General features: G+C 43.6%; 1 protein-coding gene across 3 annotated transcripts in view; it reads left to right on the top strand.

The window, feature by feature from the left end:
- The window catches only part of TRIM55 (tripartite motif containing 55), a 40,664-nt gene extending 35,667 nt beyond the window's left edge, over positions 1–4,997 (top strand). For all 3 annotated transcript variants that reach the window (XM_077751836.1, XM_077751835.1, XM_077751833.1), the window contains one exon: positions 4,658–4,997. In XM_077751836.1, coding sequence (XP_077607962.1) covers positions 4,658–4,780 — 123 coding nt within the window. In that variant the 3' untranslated portion in view covers positions 4,781–4,997. The remainder of the gene's footprint in view (positions 1–4,657) is intronic.
- The last annotated feature ends 10,508 nt before the right edge of the window (positions 4,998–15,505 follow it).

The raw sequence follows: 15,505 nt of genomic DNA, 5'->3' as shown, positions 1-15,505 counted from the left end.
CGGGCGCCAGGCAGAGCCTCGGGGGAGCTGCTACCACACAGCTAGCTGAGTTTTGCTTCCTGTGTTTGAAAACTGTTTATTATTCGGATTTAACCTTAAGACCCTTGTTAGTGTTGTACATCCTGTGGATCTTTTCTGTCTTTATTTGCATATCTCAATGGACTCCATGAAATGCCTTTTCTCCCAATGCAACCCACAAAGGAAAAAATTCATCCACCACCATTAATGCATCTGAAAACCCAACGCCGCGAGGCAAGGCTGTCAGTAGCGTGTGCCCGTTGCTAAACCGTTTGCAGAGTCCTTCACAGAGGCCCTCTCAGTAGCTCAGGACCGTCCTGGAAAGGAGGAACGGTGAAACGTACCCGTTTTCCAGTGGACGATCACAGACGATGCGTGACCTCAGGGTCACAGGACGGCTGGGGTTTAGGGCCCAGGGACTCCACCCCCCCCACCCCACCCCCGGCCACAGGCTGTGAGCTTGCAGTGTAGTGTCTGCCAAGCCCGCATCTAGGACACGCGAGTGAATCCCCACCTCACCCGGGTGGTGATGGAGGCAAATTAGCGTGAAGAAGGCCCCCCGGCTGTGGCCGGGCGCTCGGCGCGGCCCCTCCGCGGGGACCGCGCCCGGTCCCTTAGGTCCCTTACGCGCACCCACTGCGGCTCCCGGCGCGACTTCCGAGTGGAGCTGGGCCCTCCCCGGCCTCACGTGCTCAGCAGCACCAGCTCTGCTCTTCGGATGTGTGGTCACTTACGTGAATGACTCGCAGCTCTCTCCTTAGACTTACTTTGAGCAAGTGCCTCAACCTTCCTGAGCCTGAGATTTCTCATCCATAAACTGGGCGTAATTCTATCAACCTCCCGCTGCTCCTGAAGAGAGCCTGTTTGGCCTGTTTATCTACCACCAGGCACGGAAGCTCCTGACTGTTAGGAATTAATGGTCTAACCAGCAGTTCTTTGTAATTCAGGTTTTTCAGAAAGGGTGAGAACACACAGTCTATACTGAGCATACAATCCGCGGGTCCGTATCTGAGAAGAATGCTGGCTTTAAGTCTGGGCCGGGCTGGGAGATCAATGTTTTAGCTTCTTCCTGTTCCCCACTCTGACCCCATCAATGCCTAAACCATGTTTTAAAACACACCAAACAGTATATACGGTGAATCTTACTCTGGGTTAAGAAAAAGCAAGGGGGTTTCATTTCTTCTTGTTTCATAGGCCTGAGGAAATTACTCTGGTTTCTGTTCTTCCCTCAGCAAAAAGGAAGTTAGTGACAATGAGGCCCCCAAACCAATTCTGTCCCCGCATTTCTTTACTTAGTGTGTACAGCTACAGACCCTCCCAACAACAACAAATGCTTTTTCGTGGGTGTTTTCCTTCTATAGAACTTTTGGAGGGTACCTCTCTTCTTCTTCCTCTAGCCTTCTGGAGACTGTGCTATATTTACACAGCTCTGTGCTTCTTCATGTAACCCAGTTGCTCGGTCATGAAGCAGGAGTGTCTGTATTCCTGTGAAAGAAAAGTCCATGATGGAAGACCTGCCCAGCAGGATTTCCAGGGCTTAGACCCTGGGCTGGGACTCACAGACCTTGCCTCGCTTATTTCGCAGACACCGATGCCTGGCTCAGGCTTTTGGCTGTATTCTCTTTTCCAGTCTGGAATCCATTACGCCTAAGTTGTCAGGGGGCCTGCGGTTCGGGAATGCCGTGTAGGGGGCAGGCCAGTGTTGGAGTTTAGTCTCTCTGAGCAAGCATTCTAAGCATGGGCTCAGCAATCCCACTCACACCTGTTTGCAGCATCTGGCTTTGAGCCCCTCACCTAGGGACAGGGTGGTTGCCCACTCAGCAGCCTCAAGTCTAGTTTTAACCCTTCTATGCACATTCCTTTAAGGCAAATGAGTTTCATTATGAGTGCGCAAGGGTCCTCTTGAATCGGCCAAGACTGCCATTTAACAGGCAGTGATGACCGGATCCTTCCATCAGGTGGAATTTGTGATTGGCATTCACAGTGGCAGAGAGGAAATGGAGGTCCAAATGTGGGGGGGCCTGGGCAAATCTCCTCACTGCCCCCGATATCCTTTCAACGGCCTGGCATGGTGGCTCCCATGCTTACCAGTTATCCCTCAGGACAAGACATGCTATGTGGGGCAGGGGTCTACATTCGGCCATCATCATCCATTAATGTGTCAGCTGTAATTCAGTTTATCAGATAAATTCCTATCACCCGGATAGGCTGAGGAACTGGAACACAAGTAGGGAAGTGGTAAGGGATCAGGATCATGCGTGGAGCCGACAATGACCGTTTGGGGAAAGGCGGATGCTGGCACTTCATGGAGCCCCTGGGAAGCTGCGAAGAGGCCTGAGGGCGCTGGCGAGCAGCCAGAGAGCCCACTCGTACTTCAGGCCAGCTACGAAAGTAGTTTCCCTCCTAAATGTGGCTACCGGACTTGTGACAGAGGGAACACCAGGAAAGCATCTGTGTAGTTTTGTTCAGTCAGTGAATCATGCGGCGCAGGATGCATTCCGTAGAGGGGCTGCGGGGGCCGCCCCCACGCTAAAATGAGGCACGCACGTGACACTGCGCCCAGTTGTATCATTCCGCCGATGCCAAGTGTCCGGGGACGTATCTGGCTTCAATTGAGCACTAAAGGCAGTTTCAGCCTTTGGTCGTCAAGAATCTTGCCAAAAGAAGCATGTTGGCTTGAAACAAATCATCACGTTTAGCATAAAAATGGTCTGTCTGTTTAGGCAGAGGTCAGTATTCACGCCTATAAAATGGTTAGAAAAGCGTCTTTTACAGATCAATTGATGTGCCCAGATTACCTGGGATTGGGGGGCTTTTTGTTTTTTGTTTTGTTTCAGTTTGGTATGGGTTTTGTTTTTCGGATTAGAGTAAGGGGACTACGGTGGGGAAGAGAAGAGTTTGGATGTACATAAATAGGCATGGAATTCTGCCATGATATTGTTTTTTCCACATCAACTTCGAGGACACCGAGGTATCTAACCCATTACCAACAGAATCTAATAACATAATAGCAGCCTTTTTTCAAAAGCCCAATTTCACTTGATGGGTCAACTATTTCTTCATGGAAAACTACTTGCTTAAGTTTTATTCTGCTATAGCTAATATGATTTCACGGCCCTTTTAAAGGTTTTTGAAATATTTATTTATTTTTGAAAGAGAGAGAGACAGCAGAGAAGGGACAGAGAAGGGGGGGGCAGAGGATCTGAAGCAGGCTCTGCGGTGACAGCACAGAGCCTCACGTGGGGCCTGAACTCAGGAACCGTGAGATCCTAACCTGAGCCGAAGTTGGACACTTAACTGACTGAGCCCCCCAGGTGCCCCGGCCCTTTGAAACTTTCTATCAAGGAGCAACATGGCAGTGGGAAGGATAATCCTAAGGACCTGGGACAAATTTACTAAATTTGAAACGTTACCCCCAAACCTATATTTAGGGTAAAATCTGGTAAGGTATAGGAAAAGTACTCATTTTCACTCAAAACTATTTTAAGTGGCAGCAAAACAGCATACTTACCAAAGTTCTGCTTTGTCATGTCAGCTAGTGTCCATTCTCACAGCAGCTTCATGAAATCACCAGGGCTTCTGAGTTGAATGCATGTGCCTACCTCATTGCTTTGAAATCAGTCGCATTCTAATCCAGTGGGATAATTTTACCAGTGAAGTCATCAGAATATATTAGCCCGTCTGCAGTCGTTCTGGGAAGAACTGTGTTTGTCAGAGCACCTTTAAATGCAAGGAGTTTGAGTTTATACATCACATTGCATTTCAGCAAGGCTGCTTTATGACTGTCTTCCATTTCACTGTTATTTTTTAAGCTCAAAACAATAGAAATAAATTTCCCCTATGAGGTTAGATTGATCAATTGCTTCAAAATCATAGCTATCTCTGTCTTGGATCTATGAAAGATAGGTGACTTTTAAAGAGATGGCTATACAAAAAATAAATTTTTATGTTATTAGATTTTATTGCCTAGAGAAAAAAAGTCCTTTCATTCATGATTGCTCACAACTAAGCCTGCAGCTTGCAAAACCTGTACTATTGACATATACATCTGTAATACACAGCGCTGCGTAAGCTTAAGGTATAAGTGATTTGACTTACATCTATTACGAAATGGTCACCACCATAAGTTTAGTTAACATCCGTCATCTCATATAGATGCCAGAAAGGAAAAAAAAGTTTTTTTCCTTTGTGGCTTTTTTTTTTTCCCCTTGTGAGGAGAACTCTTAGGATCTACTCTCTTACCAACTTTCAAATACGTCACGCAGCAGTGTTAACTATAGCCATCATGTTGTGCGCTGCAGGCTTTTCTAAATCCAAATTCCTGTTGGTTTGATGCCACTTTCACCTCAGTAAATTATGTATAAGTAGACTTTAAAAAAAAAAAAAAGAATAGCCTGGCCTCTTTCCCAGGAGCCTCCCTCCACCGCATGCTGGGCTGCCGCCCCTTTTGGGTCATGAGTGTGAATGACTTTCAGGGCTCTTGGCCATAAGCAAGAGAGCCTGAGCTTGCTTTCTATCGCTAATAATAATTATGTCCTATATACTAATTATTATCCTTCCTCCTAAGTAGAAAAGTGACTGGACGAGTCCAGAAGGCCGAGGCTCTTCTTCCTCTGATTCAGATTTCCTTCTATTGCAGACTGGGTTTGAGGACCCGCCCCCCCAGGCACGGGCTGCAGCTTCGGGAAGTGGGAACGGAGCGGATTCCGAGCCAGCTCGCCACGTCTTCTCCTTCTCCTGGTTGAACTCCCTGAATGAATGACGCTCATTCCAACTGTTGCCATCTGTCTGCCTGGCTGAGGTGGACACCAGCAGCAGGGAACCTACATGAAATTAATAGGATGCAGGTGATGAAAGGGACCTCGGAACAGGATTTCTGCAAAAAACCAAACCAAACCAAAACAAAAACCCCTTTAATTCCAGATGACTTTCCGGAGGGAAAACAATTTTGAAAAGCATAGTTGCTTGAAAGCAATGGAAAAAAAGAAACTTGATCCCATGCGAATCTTGTATTGCGTGGGAAACATTATGAAGAGTATGTAAGTGTGATACATGCGCATGTGTCCGTAGCGGGTGGCAAGTGTTGAAAAGTGTACACCACACTATTGTCTCTAATAGGCACGGGCTTTTGTCATTATATAAAAGTAGCTCTTGTTCTTTCTTCTTTACCAATGCAATTGGTCAGTGAAATTCAGTGTTAACTCAGAAGTGACTGATTTATCAATGTACGGACAAAAGGTAAATCATTGACCAAAGATATGAAACATTTTACAAAGGTTTCCTCTTTTCCATAACAGATGTCACTCGTATATCCAGAAATGTTCTTTAACTCTGGTGATGCTTCCACAGTCCAGAAGGCTGAAGGCCTGGGACATTTCTTGTGACATTTTTCTAATCTTAGATGTGCAGATATCAAGCACTTAAATTGAAAAAAGATTTTCCAACAGGAACTCTCTACTTTCTTGTGTATCCAGTGAGGCACTAACCTGGTGAATTATAGAATAACTGCATGTATTTAAATATATATACACACACACGATGCATATATAAAATACATATATATTTAAATCATGCTTTATTTGTCCCACCATAATGCCTCTTTCAAAACATAAGTATAACTTTATTCTGTATGAACCCTAAAATAAATTCTGTTTTTAACAACTTAGTCTTATAATGACTTATTTAGTGTTTCATTGTTATCTTATTAATACATTAGTCAAGTGTATTTTAGGGGTCCCAAGGGAAGAAGCATCTTCAGAAATCCAAAGTAATTTTGAAGTATTAAACATTCAGTTGAATTTCTGTAAGTTGTAACTCAACTATCAAAGATAAATACATTATAAAACTAATTGGATGTACCTGTTCCATTTTAGAAATGCACAGAGATAATTTATATTCTTTCGAATTAAACTGACTAGGATTCGTATAGACATAAATGAGAAGAGCATTTTGTGAAGTTATTAAAGTCAAAATACTTTTTACACAAAAAGTTTTCCCAAGTGCCATTTCATGGCAATTAAATTTAAGTGTAGAAACTATTGAGTTTCTCGCTTTAGAGGTAGGCACTGACAAATAGCTTAGAAGAAGTATATTTTATGGTGCTAATGTAGTAGCTTCATAAATTGACTTTCTCATACACACACACACACACACACACACACACACACACACACAGGCAGCATGTTGGCCCTAGAGTTTGGAGGAATGCCCTGCCTCAACACTTCTCTTTTCCTCTCCTCCTTCCCTGCCCTCTCCAATTATTCAGCATCTTGTAGTTAATCAGGGTTGTTATTTCCATTATGAACTGATCTTCCATTCATAGAATTACCAAGTCTTAGAGCTGGAAGCAACTTCATGAATTATTTAACTTAATCTCAGAGGAGTAACCAGAGGTACAGAGAGGAGTCCAAGGCGACTGCAGTATCTGTGGAAGCCACTTGACATGTTTGTATTTTTAGTAAGAAACTAATGCAAAGAGTTTTCAGCCCTTCCCGTGCTGATATCAGGTTGAAGGAACCCAGGAGCTGAAAGTTTTACTCCTATGAATATTGAAAAGGAAAAATAAAGTCATGATTACCTTTGCAGCTTTTATTAAAAATATAAATATTCGACATTCTCTTACACAGCCAAATTGACCAATGATTGGTAAGATTTTTTTATTACTGAAACGTTTACAAGGAAAGGTTGATTCAAAGAGCTTACAGAGTTTGTGTCGCCTACCCAAGAGAATGACATTCTCTTTGGCTCAAACCACAACAAAATAAATTGGATGACTTCTGTCTGCTTCAAAACATTTCCTTCTGGGTCCATACTTTCTAAACACCATTAAAGACACCTGGAAATGGAAACTAGAAGTAGACAATAGAAACAACATTTGCTGCTGTTACTGCGCATGAATACACTTTGTGCATGCTAATTAAGGAGTATAGGCTCTCTTGCTGTACATGGTCTACGCTTCAAGCTTTAAAAAAAATAAACAAATGGTATCAGAGCAACGCTATGATACAGAATGCTGTATTTTATTTTTTTAATTTTTTAAAACTTTTGTGCTAAATGCTGCATCCTTTTGGCCAAACGCACCGTTTTATTTCCCAATAATCTCCATCAGTTTCCTGTTGCTGTGAGCTTGCTGCGCTAACTGCTCAGCCCTGGCCATTTCCAGGACTTCTCGGAGGAGGTGGAAGGTGAGATCCAGCGAGATGGGAGGTTCCTCCGATCGCCTCGGCCTCTCGAGTGTCTCCCGGCGGCTGCCGAGGGCGCTCCCGGCTNCTTCTCCTGGAGTTGGGGGTGGGGGGTGGCGGGAGAAGGGACGCCTACAAGGCTCAGCACCAAAACTCAGCCCCTCGCCAGGTCTCTGAGTCCCCCTCCTAACGATCCCCAAAACTGACTCCCCGAGCTCTGGAGAAGATCTAGACTTTACATCTCCCTCGCTGTGAACGCCCGCCCCGCTTCCGGATGCTCCGGCGTTGTCCCCCCAGATGAAAACCGCTGCTCCTCTGTCTGCATTCCAGCCCTGACGGCCTTCTCTCAGGGGTCGAGATCGATCGGGGGGCGGGGGGGCTCGTCTACACCGCCAGCAACTAGTAACTGGCAGTTCGAATGGGGATCAGCAACCGTCTAAGTTTGTTTTTGACACCTCCCAATTACTATCGGAGTCTGAGGCACCGTCAGCAAATACACGCACACACTCAACACGGCCGCGCCGGGACAGCCCCGGCGGGAAGTTCCGTCCAGGCGCTCCCTACCTTCGGAGGTGCTTCTGCAGAGGAAAGTCTCCGGGGCTTTTTCAAGGGTTTTCCTCTCCTTTCTGTCCTCACTCTCTTCTTCTCCTTCGCTTCAGTCTCTCAGCCGACCTGGGCTCTGAGTTTCTCCTCACCAGAGCCTGGAGTGGGATTTATAGTGTCGACCCTCTTCAGAAACCACGCAGCATTTGCCTAATAAGCTGACGCTCTCTTGACAGCTCGATTGCGTGCTGCCTCTGCTCCTGCATAAATCATAGGGCCCTGCCAGAGAACGAGGGGCAGAGTTTTGCTATCTCAACACTGAATCTCACATCCAATTATATCAACAGATATTTATCGCCTCCTTGGTGACGTCAACGAGCCCTAAAATGGAAGGGCTTCTTATGGCTTGTCCATTGACAAAAATTCTTGAATGAGATTTCCCAAGTATGAAAACATACTGACCTCTTACTATGAAAGGTGAAATTTAGGGTCAGAAAAAAGACATCAAATGAGAGGGGAGAGGAAAAGAAAGAGTGTGGGACAGAAGGTCTATCAATACAGAGTCCTGTGGCAAAAGCAGTAACTGGTTATAGGAGATCTAGATCCCCTTTTTTTCTCTACCTCTAACTTCTCTGACCAGTTGTCTCTGGAAACACTTCAGTACCTAAAAATATCCCTTTGCTAGAGACACACAGTCCCATCATCTTTCTGCCTGGTTACGAATGATGAACAAGGAGATGGAAGTGCAGGGACATCCAGCTTTTAAGCTTCTACCTGCTTTTTCTTCCCAAGAGTAAATAAAAGAATGGTGAGTCTGCAGAAGAAAGAACAATACGTCTCTTGAAACAAGACTCAAGTGTCTTAAATGACTGGCAGGAGCTGCTTCCATAATGAAGGGGTCCAAACCACGGTGAGTTGGGGATGTAGCAAGATTTTAAATTCCCCCAGAATCTCACTGCTCCTCCTTTGTCTCTCCTGTCAGAATCCAAAATTGATTGTTGGTTTTTCTGTTCCCAAATTAGAGAGAGAAAGGGCAAGCCAAAGGTGCATGAGTTATACAATCTTCATTTGGTCTACTTGATGCAAACCCAATGAGAGAAGCATCCATTCTAACTTCCTGTTCTATATTGGGAAAGGCTTAAACTGCCTGAGAGCAGGGCTGAACTCATCAGTTGCATATTTTCACTGGTGAATACTGAGTCTCTAAAAAGGTAATCTCATTCATTTTACTTCTAAATACTATCAATATCCATTATGGTATCCATATAAGGACAACCAGGTTTCTTTTTTTTTTTTTAAAATCATTTCTTTTTCCAAATTTAAATGGGCTCCATGGAAGCCTGATAAGTAAATAAATGTTCTCTGCACTAACACAGAATGGAATGCTAAGCCTATAAAGCCATACTCAAATCTCATATTAAATTGACACTATCGTATAAGTGGGAAGCAATTACCTCTAATTTTGCAGCTCAAAATGCAATTCCAAACTCTGGTGTCTATGATTTAATTCAGCTTCCAGATAACCATCAGAGTTGTTTATCAGAAATCTCCTGTTGCTCATTTCTGGTTAGCTCTGCTGCTTCCTTTGTAGCTACATGACAAATGATGCAATACATATTTCAACTCCTACTTTGGGTCTATACTAATCCACAACTGCTCTTAGAAACAAAAGGAAGGTAGAAAGAGAAATGATGGCAGTTTCCAGAGAATTCAGTCCATAGTTGCTCATTGTGCTACGGAATGTACTTTTATATGGAATGTACATAAGAGAACAAAAAAATGTGTCATCTGGGAAAAATGTAGATTGTTAAAAGAAAATCAGAATCATAGAAAATGGTTGAGCTTCTAGAGGAAAGCAGTGTTTTATGTTGGTAGGGGGCATACAGAACCTTGGTTTTTGTTAATGTGGGCTCCTCCCCCTTGAATGTATACTAAGTTTTTGCTTACTTTCCTTTATGACCCCTTCATTGTCCCCATTGGCAGAATCAGCTTAGATGTCAATCTGGAGATGGAAGTAGATTTGGAAGAAGTTGTTCAGGTAAATGGATACTGAAGAACAAGTAGGAAAGGGACAAGAGAATGAGTTTAGGGGCACCTGGGTGGCTCAGTTGGTTAAGTGGCCGACTTCAGCTCAGGTCATGATCTCATGGTTCGTGAGTTCAAGCCCCTGCATCAGATTCTGTGTCTCCCTGTCTCTCTTCCCCTTCTCTGCTCGCTCTCTCTCTCAAAAGTAAATAAACATTGAAAATTTTTTAAAAAGAGAGAGAATGAGTTTAGCTGGGGAGGCCTGAGAGCTTCCTCCAAAGAAGATACATGTTTTGGACTCTAAATCCATACCCCTTGAGACCTCTCTCCTTTGGGCCATATGGAGGATGTTGTTTTCGTATGGCTTCTTCATCACTGTTGAATCCTTGCTGTGAGATTTTCCTTATGTAGGTAGTTGATAGAGGAAAAGTGGCTCTGAATAGGGGAGAGGACAAAAGGCCTGGACCCCAGAGGAGGGTAGCTGTGTAAGGAGTAGCCCTTACTCTCCACAATTATCCAAAAGTTAGATCTCATGAATCACTGAACATTTACATTAGAAATGACTCGAAGAGATCATTTGGTTTAAATGAGAGCCAGAGAAGTGAGGTGACGTAAGTGGTTAATGGTAAAGTTAGAATTAGAACCCAGCTCTCTGGACTAGCAGACTACACTATTTCCATGATATAACACTGCCCTTTGTCCCCCACCCCCCCATCTTTCTAGCAGAGACACACAAGTAGAAGTGAGAAGATGAAGTTAGATAAAGTGACACATTCATACACCAACCCTATGCTTTCCTTATATTGATAAATCTCCTCCAGAATGAGAACACAGGAGATTTTCTGTGAATGCTGATGCCCCTGGAACCTGATCTTAAATCTCTGGGTGCACACACTGCAATTTACCTTTCAGCTGAATCTTGTAGCTATAACATGAGGTTTTTATATGTATTGCCAACTTAAGATGCATTAATTTGATTTTCTGCCTTAGTTCATGTTGGAGAAAAAAGATCTTTGGGTAAAATATAGTTATGTGGTTCTCAAAGTAATGATATAAATGTGTGACTGGAGACATAATATAAGGCAGAGGGCTTATACGTGCAGTACACTAAATGTCCAAGTCCATAAAAGTTACCACTGACAGATCTGATCTTACGTGTAGGAATAAGTTCTTGAAAGCAGTCACTGGAAAACCAATTTAAATGCTTTTAGAACCCAGAAACACAATCCAAGGAACACGGGCATAAAAACAGGGATTACTTTACATTTTAAACCACATTTTTTCACTAAAAAAAGTACAGGGTATAGCTAAATTTTAAAAGGCATGACACAGTAGCCCAGTAAACAAAGAAGTATCAGAAATAATAGGTCACCGCTAGGCTTATTCCTGTCATCTGCATCTTCTTACACTTTCGAGGAGTATCCCAACATGTGCTTCTATTAGCAAAATTCATGGCAAACAAAGACAGTCTCCAAGTTTGCTAACTGAAATATTTGTTGAAATGAATCTACCATCTCCAGTGACAGCCTTTAGAAATGCCTAAGGTAGACAGATGTTTTGGTAACCGCTTGTAATTGTGCTTCAGATAGATTAGTAACCACCTTCCACTTCCATAGGTAGTACTAGGGAAAGGATCTCAAAGCACAAATAACTAACTGCTTCACCAGTAACAATAACCTTTATTATCAAAACCATTAATCCACTTTGTATAAAATTTGGAGAAATCAGGAAAGTATAAAGAAGAATACAAAATTCCTCAGATTCCAGAATCTAAATATAATCTCAGTTAATATTTTACTGTTTCCCTTGAGAATTTTTCCTGAGCACATACATTCATGTAATTGATTGAGATAACAGTATGTTCCTATCTTTGAATCTCTGCTTTAAAAAACAAAAACAAAAACAAACCTCTCTTATTTAAAACTTAAAAGAAGTTGATTGAAGCACTCTTTTCCATATTTCTAGGTTAGGTTTGACTTGTGCTTAATGCTCTCCTAACATCATGATTGTCCTCCATCATAAAGCTCACATTTTTTTTTAAATTTATTTTTGAAAAAGAGAGAGATAGAGCATGAGCTTGGGAGGGGCAGAAAGAGAGGGAGACAAAGAACACGAAGCAGGCTCCAGGCTCTGAGCTGTCAGCACAGAGCCTGACGCGGGGCTCGAACTCATGAAACACAAGATCATGACTTGAACGTAAGTCAGACGCTTAACCAACTGAGGCACCCAGTTGCCCCATAAATCTCACATTTTAAAATAGTTACTTGTACAATATGTATTCTTCCTTGCTGGACTATAAGCTGTGTGGCAAAGACTTGAGTATCTTTATAAACTTCCATATTCATTACTCTCAGCCCCTAGCATAGTGCCGAAACATAGCAGATAACCAATAAACCTAAATGGAGGACTATAGAAAATTTGTTGAATGTATAGAAAATGACCCATAAGCCTATCATCAGAAATAACTAGATGAACATTTTATAACTAAGATTTTATAGTCTACTTTTCCATTTAAAATATCTCAAACATGTTCCTATATCTAAATGATATTCATTTTATTGACTACAAGGAGATGTACTACAATTTCTATTCATTCCTCATTGTAGATCACCATCCTAACGACCTGCTTTTTAACTTTTCATCTACATCTGACCCTTGTACCTTTAAGTAATACATCTACAGAATCATTTCCTGATCCTTCAAGTATAAACATCTCTTAACCCCCCAGATTGTAAATGAGAATACGAGTATCACTTCAGCTTTTTTTTTTTTTTTTTTTTTTAAATTTTTATTTATTTCTAGGAGAGAGAGAGAGACAGTGTGAGCAGGGGAGGGTCAGAGAGAGAGGGAGACACAGACTCTGAAACAGGCTCCAGGCTCTGAGCTGGCAGTCAGCACAGAGCCCGACGCGGGGCCCGAACCCACGAACCGCGAGATCATGACCTAAGCGAAAGTCGGACGCTTAACCGACTAAGCCACCCAGGCGCCCCTCACTTCAGCTTTTTACACAGCCTTCTGAGCCTTGATCTGCCAGGCTTTGTCATCTGTACTTTTATTTCTAGATTGTCCATGTTAATATTTTTATAAGCATCATTAAGTCTTCTGCGTTTTCACTATAGACTGATCTCAAAGTTAAAAAGCAATATAGTTTGTATTTATTGACGGTATAAAAATTGTTCACTGCATAAAAATGTCATAGACTATGATTATATTTCCTTTCTTGTTTTTGTTTTACAAATACCAAATCATCTTTTTTATATTCAGTCTAGTTCTTCCTAGAATCACTGTCTTAATTTTGCTCCCATTTTTCTTTTAGATTTTCAACCACGACAAGTAATCTATCAAGCCTCCCCCTTTTTAAGACCCATCTCCTTGAGCATCCTGCTTTAGACTGGTCACTTTCTAAATCTGATGCACAGAGTTGAAGTCTCAATTAAACTCACTATCTAGAATCAGAGGATTTATTCCTTCCTGATACCTGAATGTATTTTGCTGAAGCACATTCACAGTTAACTTTCTAAGAAAGAATGTATGGTAAGTAGATTTTCTGAATTCTTACATTTCTGAAAATGATTTTATTTTACCCATATAATTGTTTTGAATTATATTTTAGCAAAGTATGCAATTCCAAGTATGCAATCTTCCTCCAGAACTTTTAAAGTACTGTTCCTTGTGTTTTATCATCCAGTGCTGCTGATGAGAAATCCAATGTCATTCTGATTCTCATTTCTTTATAGGACCCTTTTCCTTCTCTCATTCTCACTTGAAGATTTTGGTATTTTGTCTTTGTTGTTGATGTTCTGAAGTTTCACAATGATATTGGGTCTTTCTTCACTTATTCATTTTAATTTGGAGATTCTTGCTCTTCAAGTGTAGGAAAATTTCCTGCATTACTAACTTCTATGATAATTTCCTCCATTTTCTGTTCTTTCTTTCTGGAACTTCTATTATAAGATGTTCTCCCTCTGCTGGCCCTCTATGTTTATTATATTCTCTCCTTTTAGGGCTCTTTCTCTTGTGTTCTCCTTTCTGGGAGGGCCTTAGATACCCCACAGTTCTTCAGCTAGTCTTATTTTACAACATAGATTCAACTTCCGGGCTTTTTAGTCTTTCTCCACCCTTTATTCATAGCTCTTATTTTTGCATTATAATTCAATTATTTCTCAAATTTCTTTAAGACTATTAAGTAGGAAACATTACCCTTCTTTCTCTAAATTACCTATTCCATCCATGGTCATTTTGAAAAATGTATTTTCCTGGTTTCTCTATTTTATGTTGGAGACTACCCTTAAATCTCTTAAGGAAACCTATGTATAAATGGTAGCACTCTCATATATAAGAATTAGGTGATACAGGTTTAGGAGGATTAGGAGGGACTTAACGGAGGACCATGGGGGAGAAGAAGGGGGGAAATAGTTGGGGAGAGGGAGGGAGGCAAACCATGAGAGACTCTTGAATGCCAAGAACAAACTGAGGACTCATGGATGTGAGGGGGGAGGGGGGTGATGGGCATGGAGGAGGGCACTTGCGGGAATGAGCACTGGGTGTTATATGGAAACCAACTTGACAATAAACTATTTATAAAAAATAAAATTAAATTAAATTAACAGTAAGTTAAAAAAAAAGAATTAGGTGATACAGGGGCACCTGGGTGGGTCAGTCGGTTAAGCATCCCACTTAGGCTCAGGTCACGATCTCACAGTTCATGAGTCCAAGCCCCGCGTCGGGCTCTGTGCTGACAGCTCAGAGCCTGGAGCTGCTTCGGATTCTGTGTCTCCGTCTCTCTCTGCCCTTCCCCCACTCGTGCTCTGTCTCCATCTCTTTCAAAAAACAACAAACATTAAAATATGTTAAATTTTTTTTTTTAAAAGACTTAGGTGATACAAAGCTGACTGGGAACTCTGTGAAGAAATCTTGTCACCAAGCAACCTACCCGTCAGGGCAGTCAGAGACTGAGACAGTCACCCATCGGCGTCACGTTACAGAGCGCTTTTCTCCGGACCTATTCGAGTCCCATTACGGAAAGTGGACGTGTCAGTCCGTTAGAGTTGCCAACGCGAAGTGCCACGGACTGGGCGGCTGCCACAGACGAAAGTGCGTTTTCCCCTGTCGCTGGAGGCCGGAGGCCGAGGCCGAGGCGGCCGCCTTCTGCCCGCGTCCTCCCTCGCACGGGCTTCCGCTGGGCGCCTGCCCGCGTCTCAGCGCCGTAGAAGGACGCCAGGCGTACGGGGCAGGCTCCACCCGGGCAGCCTCGTTTCTACTCTAGTTACCTCCTTAGAGGCCCCACTCTGAGGTGCCGCGGCGCGGAGGACGCGGGCGGCCACGACCAGCAGGCTCTGCAAGTGTTTCCTTACCGTCTCTCCGCCCCACAGGCCGGCACTGGAGCGTCCAACGCCCTCCACGCGGGAGAAGAAGGGCGGTCGGGCCAGGTGGGTCCTCCGGATACGGACCCTCGGGTGCCCTCCCGCTTCTGGCCGCTTCTCGCCCGCCTGCCCTCGGTGGCGGGTGCGGTTTCCAGGCGCCGAGCCCTTGCGGGGCTCTGGAGGGACCCGAACCCGGCGACCTGTCCCCGACGCGCCTCGCGCAGCGGCGTCCTCANGCGGGGCCTTCGCCCGCGCTGCTCGCCTGGCGCCGCCAGCCCGCCACGCGCCGGCCTGCTTAGAGCCCTCGCCGAGCCTCGACCGCTCCGGGGTCCTACGGTCACTTTCAGGGCATCTCAGCGGGCGGGGACCCGTCTG

This window comes from Crocuta crocuta, unplaced genomic scaffold (assembly GCF_008692635.1).
Source record: "Crocuta crocuta isolate KB4526 unplaced genomic scaffold, BGI_CrCroc_1.0 scaffold20, whole genome shotgun sequence".
Classification (NCBI taxonomy): domain Eukaryota; kingdom Metazoa; phylum Chordata; class Mammalia; order Carnivora; family Hyaenidae; genus Crocuta; species Crocuta crocuta.
Note: the sequence above shows the minus strand (reverse complement) of the source record. Positions and strands in the feature narration are given on the sequence as shown.